This window comes from Ceratosolen solmsi, unplaced genomic scaffold, assembly GCF_000503995.2.
Source record: "Ceratosolen solmsi marchali unplaced genomic scaffold, CerSol_1.0 scaffold47, whole genome shotgun sequence".
Classification (NCBI taxonomy): Eukaryota; Metazoa; Arthropoda; class Insecta; order Hymenoptera; family Agaonidae; genus Ceratosolen; species Ceratosolen solmsi.
The window spans coordinates 7,589,072-7,600,323 of NW_011948419.1; the positions used below are offsets into that span (position 1 = coordinate 7,589,072).

At 30.1% G+C, this 11,252-nt stretch overlaps 1 protein-coding gene across 1 annotated transcript in view; it reads right to left on the reverse strand.

Annotated features, from left to right (window-relative positions):
• Nucleotides 1-10,818, reverse strand: part of Fas3 (fasciclin 3) — a 354,642-nt gene extending 343,824 nt beyond the window's left edge. Inside the window, exon 1 of the mRNA XM_011497827.1 lies at nucleotides 10,514-10,818. Coding sequence (XP_011496129.1) covers nucleotides 10,514-10,601 — 88 coding nt within the window. The 5' untranslated portion in view covers nucleotides 10,602-10,818. The remainder of the gene's footprint in view (nucleotides 1-10,513) is intronic.
• Between the last annotated feature and the right edge of the window lie 434 nt (nucleotides 10,819-11,252).

Genomic DNA, 11,252 nt, shown 5'->3' on the forward strand with positions numbered 1-11,252 from the left:
AATCAAAAATATAATAAATATATTTTGTATATTAATGCAAATAAAAAATCACATTTTATAACTTCAAGGATGAGGGGTGTAGTTACGTATGATCTTTGTAATTGCAAGTGAACAAAATATGTATCATGTATTTATGCATGTTACTTATATGATCTACGCAAAAGCAATAAATATAGTTCAAATAATGAATAATTTTATAAGAAAATAATCATGAACATACATACATTACAGCAAATGATGCTTTAACGTGTACAAATGAAAATAATCTGATACTTAAAACTTATACAGACGGTAGTTGTCTAAACGAAGCATTTGTATTGATAAAACCCTGAAGGAAATCTAATGCGTGCAGAAATATCTAAAATCGTGTATCAATTCATAGTGAAATATCATAAAAAATGACTCGGATTTATGTCTGGAAAAATAGACGATTGAGCCAGACTGTCTATACAAATAGAAAAGTTTTTGATTGCAAGTTTCCTGGATTGCCTTACGAAATTCCTGGTTTCAATTTATTATTTATAATTAATAGATACATTGCTCGAAGATTGGCTCCTAGCCTATATCAAGTAAGAATAAAATGAAGATGGATGCATCGGAGAGGAATTGACATATTTTTTAGACGGAGAAAGAAGGTGTAGTGATGAGCGTACGATCTCGGGACGAAATTTAAGAAAAATTGAGGACTTGGAAAGGAAAAAAAGAGATATGGTGAGCTAAGTATAAAAAAAGGCTTCTGATACCTCATAATAGGGACAAGAGTTAGACACGATTGTAAAAACCTGTTTAGAGGCCTGTCTTGCTTTAGCCATCGCCTCGGCAGCCGTACAATACTAAGACACACCTGCCACATAACTTTTCATGTATTTAGGTCATTTCACCTTCTCTTCTACCGCCGCTTACGTTAACTACTCATGTGACTCTTAGCTTCAACAATAAACTTTTTTCGAAGAGACCTAGAACGCAATAACTACCACCAAAAATTTTATGGATCTATACACACGTTTATATTTGTATGTACTCTTTCTTTATCGAATTCTATGCCCTTTTTTGTACGATTAACTTTAATATAATTTAATTTTTTGGTGCATAGCATAAAAAATTAATCGGTAATGATTTACATGTTCTATCACAAATCAAGAAACAAACAATAAAATAGATGCACTGATTATTTTATCATTATAAATCAGCCATTACATAATTATAAATTAGTAAATAAGAACAATCAGTAAGTTTCACCGAAGGTAAAAAGTTGCAGGTTTGCAACTTAGTCAGACAATAAACCAATTAACTCAAGTTTTCTCAAGTTTCTTTCTTACTTATCCCCTCATTTGCCTCTTACCTATGCATCATAATGTTTCGTGTATCGCTGTCACACTACACGAATAGCAATATGGAAAAGCCATATATGCCTGTATGTTTCAGTTAAACGAATACGAAAATTTCTCGATAGGCTTATGCCGGAATGCCCTGGTGCGACGCAGTTGGGTCGCTAACATGAGTTGGTATGCACATACATCTAGTGATCGTTATTGCATGACGTAAATTGAATCTTTATGTAATAAAATCTACTTGCGTAAAATATTACCTACATGTGTAAGCGCAAAAGCGCAGTAGAATATAAATATATGTGTCATAATTATTTTTGTTTCCTGAATTTTTAAGATTATTAAGAAAACATTTTTTTTATATGTACATAACCAGTATGATACAACTATTGGTTGAATATCAATTACTTTGCCAGTTTTAAATTACTAACACAATACATTAACAAAAAAGAGGGGATAAGTAAAAAGTAATTAACGTGGCATTAGCATAGGTTTTATAATATGTTATAATATCAATTGAATTCAGATTTTGATCTTTATTGATTAAAAACAAAATAATAAAAAATTAAATCGTATTGTTATAAATAGTACGCTAAAATATACTTATAACCATCCTGGAAATTTTACAATGTAAGTAAATATGACATTAGCATTTTAGTGAATTAAAAACTTTAGTATTATATTGACATATCGTGCTTATATACATGTGTAAATATATAATTAAATCAATATTAATATCATGGATAAACTAGAAGTCCTTTTTTTTTATAAATACGACTTTTAATATTTATCAATAACGGTATGCACATGGTTTGTGTTCATCAAAGGGCTTGGCAATGAAAAAGTTGAATCTCATATTTTGCTTTAACGTTTGAATGAACAATTACATTAAATAATATAGTTTCTTTACTTTTAGAGAGTACCAAACTATGATAGTAAAGGTGGAGATAAAATTAACACTAGCAGCGCTATTGGTAATGGTACTGTTTAATGTAGTTGCAGTAAAATAAGAATGCAATGTTAAAATAAACTATGCACGGCTTCAAGAAGCTTCAAATTTCAGCTGTTAACCAAAATATGAGGGTATATTACTCTTATTAGCTATTTTCATAACTGAGCCTTAAAGCAGAGAAAAAAGTTCAGAAGCAGGTTTTTAACTGAGAAATTACAACTCATTAGCCGTATTGAAACATGTTCTTAAGTAATTAAGTTAAAAGTTCACAAGTTCTTATTCAGCTGCAGGGTCGTTAAAATTTCGAAAATTTTGTACTTTTATAATAGAAAGATTATTAGAAGAGCCTCCATTAAACTTATTTTAATAACTATGTAAAAATTTCAGAATGGCCATATAGATAATACAACACCAGCAGTCGAAACAGATTTTCTTATTTCTAAACGTCTTTAAACTTATTAAATTTTATAGACTCATTTAATAGAAAAGATTAAATGATGTACCACGTATTATGTAAAATGTGACAAATGATGATTTTCTGAATATTTTTAATAATACTATTTGAATGAAAATCATGTATCGATTTGGTAATAAAACATGTATAGCTCCTTTCGTTTCAAAATTATGTCAGGAAAAAATGATTCCTTGATGAAATTAATGGAATACATGCCGTTAAAATACAGTAGCTTTGCTTAATTCCACTTACCTAAATTCCATTCCAACACGCGACAATGAACATCTACGTCACCTCGCCATTCCCAAGCGAGAACAATAATTTCATCGGAAGCGTCGTACACGCGTGACTACAAATTGATATTGGTTACAACAAAACGAGGATTCCCGGTATCGTAGAAACTCGAATACAAGTGCTAAAGTTCCAGATAAAGTTGTAGGGATAAAGGACGTTGCCTAATCGAGTTACATAGAAGAATGTCGGGATGTAACAGGTAAGTTAAATTTCCCGGCAGCTGACCTTCGGTGCGAACATCGACGTGATACATAAGATACGAGGCCTGCGCTTCAGTACCTACTTCAGAGGTATGAGTAGGTATGTGTTTTGGTTCCATGCTTCAAGTGATGGTCACTGATTATGAGTCGTCGGTGCAGTACCAACAAAATAAATCTACACACGCAGGAGTGTCAAGCATTAAGATGCAAAGATTGGAACTTGCCAATGTTTCAATTTATTTACTATATAAGTCTACTCGTAGCTGGTTTTCAATCAGAATTTATTATTAGGGTTTCGATCTCGAAGATACTTACGGTTATTTTTGTCCAAAGTGGATCAACGCTACTTAACGATTTCTGCGCTTCAAGTAATAGATGAGATGCAATTAGTGTCGATGTTTAGGACTTATAAGGCACTCGCCTTACAAGCATGGAGAAGATTCTTTATAAAGAAAGAGAGATTTCGTCGGTTATGAGCTACTACCACTACTTTATTTATTGATTCTCGCAATTTTATTATTTTCATTCTAACGAAAACTATCACAATAATTATCTTATAGTTATATAAATATCATTTAAAACACTTAAATTTTCGAAAACTTATTTGAATAGAATAATAATTATTTTACACGAAATTATTTTAAGACATGATATTACATCATTTAAGCTTGTCCTACAAAGCCAAAATTGATAGATTAGCCTTAAAAGAAATTTTCGGTTGGAGAAAGAAAAATAAAATTGAGCGCTTCGCTATATAAAATATCAGATGGAACATTTATTAGAATTAAGTTTGATGCAAGAGGAGCTTTTAAAGTAAAACATCTGGCTTGAAACTTCTCACACAGGTGAGTTCATATGACTAAATCAGACAATATGTTCAAACGGAGATCGCGATGCATTGTGAGTTCTCACGCCTCGCCTTTACTTTTTCCGTTGACATGGTGGACGACGACAGCGATTGAAACGATTGTGCACTTGATATGAAACTAACGAAATAACCGGTTTGGCCGGTTCAATATTTAATGTTCTATAAACCACTTCTCCATTCTGTGTATCTATCTGTCCTTCAGTCAGTCAGTCAGTCAGTCTGTCTTTCTGTCTGTCAGTCTGTCTGTGTGTCTGTTGTATATATATATATATATATATATATATATATCATTCCCCCTCTTTCTCTCGATTGTTTGTTCTCTCATGTTTGTTCAAAGAGATTCAGACTCGTTCTTTTGCGATTCGGTATACAATACCTATGCGTACAAGCGAATATTCCAATTAATGATGTATATATCACCCTTTGATGTATTATTACTGCAAAATATCGTAAATTAAAATAAGCATATATATATATATATATATATATATATATATATATATTTTTAATCGCGCTAGATTTGAATTATGAAAATTATAAAGAAAAAAAAGGTTCATAAAACATTTCATCTTTTTATAATTTTATTATTGTACATTGAAATTTCGTGCTTTTATATCTATTTAAAGATTATGAATAATATTTTAAAGGATGTCAATTCCTTACCTTTTAATAAACTAAAATGAAATGAAAATATCAATTAATACAACCATATAGAACATCTGTATATATAAATTTTATAAAATACACATTTTTAATTTATTTATAATTAGTCAGTTCTTTAATAATATTTCTATAAAATATTAGTTTTGTAAATTTAAATAAAAAACATTTGTTTTATTAAATATATTTAATAAAATTATTTCTAATTTTTTTAATCTATAGTTTCTATAATTTTCTATTACATAAATTTGTTATAAAATTTTCATTGGAATCCTATATATAATAAATTCATGTGTGCATATAATAAATTCTGTGAACATTTACTATATATTTCCTGAAAGTATTATAAGAAATTCTGTTATCAACAAATATTAATTCAGGAATCAAAGTATTTTGATTATCATTAAAGAAATATTATCAATTTATTTTTATTTATTTATTTACAATAAACCTTATTTTAATTTTATATTTTTATATAATATCAATAATTTAAAAATAATTCGATATACTGACTGATATTATATATCGAATAAATATTTAAAAAGAATGAAATTAAAGACTATTCTTATTCTAAAAGTTTATATATAATTTAATACTGCAATAAGAATGTGTTTGATAAAATAAAGTACATAATATATTCTGATAAAATTTATAAAATAATATCTTTATATGACAACAATACTCACTATATATTTAAGAGAATACCATTTTTTAATTAAATACAAAATTCATTGTAAAATTTTTTTATCATATTTGTTTGTGTGAAATCCTTAAACATCTAATAAAGAATTTGTAATGATAAGATTTTTATGACACTCTAAATGGTATCTCATACAATATTCATGCAGCAAACCAGCGTAGGCAACAATATTTTTTAAGTTCACGAAAAATGGAAAATTACCCTCAAATTGGTATAATTATATTATATCAATATATATATATATATATATTATAATCTTCATTGAATCTAAGCATTAAGTTGAATAACTATTCTGAAAGGATCATCTTATTCTCGTCGAATAAGTCTTTATCAGTTCCTTTTTTTCGTCTTAAGGTTTTCGAATGAAAAATTCAAAGCAAAATACAAAAGAGAAAACAGAATGCAAGACCTAACAAATAGCTAAATAGTTAATTGAATGAAACTCTAGTAGGTCTCATTATAACTTAAGACTAGTGAGAAGAAAATTAATTAAGTCATTCTGATTTATAATTGGTATGGATTAAAATTTTGAACAACCTTAAATTTCATTACGTAATGTACATATATTTATTAGACATCTACGTACTTAAGAATAATTTTCATAGGTTACCTGTAATTGTTGTATTGATATTGTAGTCGTCTTTTCATTTGATTAATTTAATTAGATACAAAAACACTTTGTTATAAACCTTGTGTATAAAATTATAACGAGAAAATAACAATTCCCATTATAATTTTAAACTCATTAAATTTTTACTAAAAAAAATCACTTACAACAGTTTCAAAAGATAATTGAAAGTAAAATAAATCATATATCGTTATAATTAGAATTTTTTAAATCACGAATTTTGGAAAGTTAATTTAATTACTAGATATAATAATAGAGGCAACAGAATTGTAAAAATTAATGTGTAAAATTAACGTAAAAAATAATGTTATATCAAGTATTTAATTATATATAAAAAATAGATCAATTCATATAAGGATATTATAAATTACAAAAGTATTTTGAAAAAATTTATAAAATTGTTACTGAATAATTAATGTGTAGCTTAGAATTAATTTTTGCTGGAATATATTCAAAATGCTGTTATACAAACTTTCGACAGAGGAATATATAAACATTGCTTATAATTAAATAAATATTTTCTTAACTGTTTGAAATAAATGCAATTATTATAAGCTTACTTTGCAACACACATTTTTGACGTACTTTAGTAAAAGCACTATAAAAGTATCATTTTTTATTATACTTATATTTTACGAATAAAACACTAATACTCGAGCCGGTTGTACTTTCCGCAAATTATCATATCTTCTTTTTTAACCTTCTTTATATTTTATGACGTATTTGGCGCCATTTTTCCTAAATGCCAAATGCATTTGGTCATTATGCATCTTTCTTCGTATCTTTAAATTTCGACGTCACGAGAATACCGCATCAATAACTTCAGATTAGCACTAAGTAGTTTGCAAAAATTCAAGGAGTCTCAGTCTCAGCCTAGTGGAAAATGTATCAAATTACACAACAATGTTAAAGATCATAAAATAATCAAATTATGAAAGAAAGTTTAATGCAATCAATGCGTTCTCTTTTCCAGTTTGCACAATTAGCAATTTTTATTATTTTTTGAAATACCAAATACTTTACAAAAGTAGTTGTATATTTTTGTAGGCTTTCTTTTTTCCTGTACTACTATTGTTTTAAGTTATACAAATACGTTAGAATGCTATATTAATAAATAAGAGTAAAAAGTTTTCAATTTTTTCGATAAAGTTATTCCGAAAATAAAAAATAATGAATCCGTAAATTTACGATCGAAATTTTTTTACAAAATTGAGCAATAATGTAACATTGGAAGATAAATGTTAAAAGATAAAATAATATGACATAATGCGTAGTAAAGGGAAGCTGAATCTACAAGTCCGATTAGATTATTTATGGCTTAACGGCAATTCGCCTGAATGTAAATGAAAAAATGAGAGAGAAATTCCATCTTATTTCTCGTGATTACATCATGTTCGTGCCATTTGCACGACTCGTTTGTCATTAGAAGCTTCAAGTGCGAACATAATAATACATTCTGTGGAGATCTTCTCTATTATTTTATTCTTTATCTTTTCTATTGTCATCTGAATTTTTAATTGTTTATATAAATCAGCTCTTGTACATTGACTGATTTATTGTAAATATAAACTAATAATTACGTAAAAATTAATAAATCAATTCTTAATGTGAACATAGGCGTCAATATAATTTATTTAATTTATCAGTCTTCATAAATGAAGGATAATCCAAGAATTACATTATTGCACTGGATAAATGTTTGTTTCTTTGTTGTTTCGCAAAATTATCAATTCTAGCGAAAAGGTTAATACTTGACTCATTTTTATCGTGTCTTCTAATACTCAAGAAAGGGCGAAATTGCAAAATCAAAATAAACCCACTACCATTGTGAAAGAGGACTTATTTGTTTTCGTAATTGCCAGTATAAGTAAATCAGTTATTGGTTGTCACAAGCTCAAACTAACGATACCAAAAATTGCTAAGAAAGTTAGATTTGTATCAAATTTACTGTGTTAATAATCCGACACAAAACAAAATTATACCTTCCGTAATTTTTAATTGTAAGTTATTTTTTTCAGATAATTCAACAATTCGACAAGAGAGATTATTTAAATATTAAAATAGAATTTCGAATATAATGCGTTTCTCTTGCACTCCTTATGTTTGAAAACAAAAGATGGTTATCTACGGTACTTTCCGTGAGCAGAAAACAATCCGAGCAAAGATTAATAAATTTTTAGAATTTTCCTTAATATGTCACATCGAATTATAACGTTCTTCGATTCTGGCCCGATCGGTATCTCTGGTTATCAAGGTTACTTAGATTATTACCATTTTACAATTGTAATATAGATCCTTAAACAATTTAATGTTTTTTATTTCTTTCATTACAATATTATCATTTTTTGTCATTTTATTTTTTTGTATATGTTTGATTGATATAATAATTTGACATTCTACAAAAGATGCAAAATAATTACATTTATATGGAATATGAATGAGTAAACAAACGAATGAAGATATACAAAAATTAACTTTTTCTGAACAAGCGTAATCAAGCTTTGCTTTATATTTATTATAATTAAAAGAGAAAATTTAATTCGTTAAAATACGACTTTTTAATAAATATATTATCTCATTTAATGCCATCTTATAGGTATCGTGAAAAATGACGTATTTAATCAATATCTATTGTGAGTTAAGAAAAACTATAATTTACAGCATCGGTTAAACAAACAAAAAAGTTATATTGAATCTGAAAAGCAAGATAAATAGAATTTTAGCGATAGGTTAAGAAAACCGTATATTAAGAAGGATAAAAAAAAATGAAGGTTTTCCTTTAATTGATGGTTACAATATTCAAAATATTTGTCAATGTTTTGAAGCTCAACTTTAACATTAATTTTCCAAGATACTAATCTATTAAGTGGATAGCGTAAAACATCACTTTTTTTATAACCAAGAACATTATAATACTTGTTTTAAAATTGAATTTTTCGATTTTTTAAATTTTCAAAAAGTTTGAAGCTTGCCTAGAAAAAAAAAGTTTCATACGATTTTGAATTAGATATATTTTAGGCGTCCAACAAGAAGAAAATTTTTCTAAAAATTTCTTTTAAAAAAATTAATCAAAAAAATTGTCCTTATTGATTAAAAAATTATCTAACAATATTTGCATTTTATTTGGATACATTTTCGTACATTTTTTATAAAATCGGTAAGTAAATATTTGTTTTCAGACTATCGTATCTTTTTATTTAGAATAAAAGATAAAAATGAAATTTTGAAAGAAAAGCATTTGTTATGCTGTAGGTATTATACATAGTTTTCTACTATACGATCTACATTCTATAATGAACTGTGGTTTAGATTGTGACAACATTGCTGATAATGCTATTGATTCTATTTCACCTTTGGAGTCACGAAATCGCTCGACTTTCAACCAAAAACAAAAAAAAAAAGTAAAAATGACACACACTATTTGGAAAAGCGTTGATTCGCAGTGGAGAAAAAGCGCTAAGACAATGCCACGTCTTCTCGAATGCACCTACGTGAAGAGAGTAACGGCATATGATCGAAAGACGGGTACACGGAAGAAGTGTCGAGATATTATACTCCCCTCCCCGATCATACTGCATGATTTTTCTAGCATTCCCTTCTTCTTTTTTCTCTTTCCTTCTTTGACCGTAATGATATGAATCAACGAAGCCAAGAAATTTTACAAGGAATCAGGGGTTCGTTGTCGCATAATGCACGGCTCCATCGAATAGTTATTCCGATTTTTTCCCCTCATCTTTAAATGCGCTTATTGATCGTTATTAATGTTCTGCATGCATTCTGTATTACTATATTATGTTGCAAGAGAGAATCAGTTTTCACATTTATCCACTCGCAATCTGTTCTTTCTTCGTAATTTGTAACTAGTTAATTGAATATTCGGTTCTTCGAGAATGTCCCACTCTTTATTTGTAAATTTAACTAAATTTCGCGCTCTATCACGCAGTCTAACACGTTTTATCTTTTACGACATGCTACACGAAAATGGATTTTTTTCTCAAAGAACGTTCACCAGGGAACAACGATTGACAATCGGAAGAAGCTAGTAATCGTGATTTCTTCTGAACATCGACAGCTGTAGAAATTCAGATGTAAAACAGTTGCCATGCTGCCAACGTCTATTCAATTTGCATAATAAATAGACACTTAAAAAATGAGTAAATTAATTTACCAAAATGGTTATCACGAGCTTGAGAGATTATCGAGCCCAGGTGGTAAAAAAGGACTACGATATTGTTTATCAACAAGAATCCGGTATACGCGTTAACCATAGAAGAGAGTGGCTCGAGTACGAGCACGAGAACACATTACAAGGGTCGCGTATCCTGACTTCGGCTTATGGTCTTCGACCTAAGAACCTCGAACCCCGAAAGCCGGCAAACCTCCGATGCAGAGGCAGTTATCCCAGAGAGGGACCAACCGATCAACCAACCTTGAATGGACGTGAACGAGAGGAGCACCAGGAGGAGGGTCGCGCTCACGACGACATCGTTGGTTCGTTGGTACATCTTCGTGGTCATGGTGTCCAGATGTGGCTGGTCGTCACTTGACAAGGAACTACTATATTCGGGTTGGGAAGGAAGAGGAGGGGAACACCTCTGCAGCTGGGTAAACTCGCACGAAGTCGATTGCACTGACACACTGGTATCGGATACCGCGCACCGTTTCTCGTCTTACACCGAACAGCGAATCACTCGGACACAGTGACCAGGTAGTCTAGGCTATATTCGCGACGACAAGCAAAAAGCCGACGGAAAACAACCGATTGCCTCGACGCGCGAAGACCGTCTGCCGGCGCGCGCTTTACCTTCGTGCTGACTCGTGTTTGCTCGCCATCGAGTCCGATTACGACCGAACATCGCGCCCCTTCTTTCACTCCACCCCCACCCAGGCCAACAGCCGCTTATGTAGCTACTCTAGCAGCCGACGCAGACGCCAGCCTTGACGCCAAAACCGAAGCCGAAACCGAAGCCGAGCTGATACCGTTACTCACGTGGCTTCACCTTCGTCACAGGGCTCGGGCCGAGTCTTATTCACCCCCCGCAATCGTCATTACACAAATATGCTTATTTTATCCTACTTGTGCAAACCAAAATTTAATAAACCACAGCCAGCGTTCTTTCGGCTCAGCTTGGCCGATTATTGTTTCGATATGAATAACTATAGAGCTA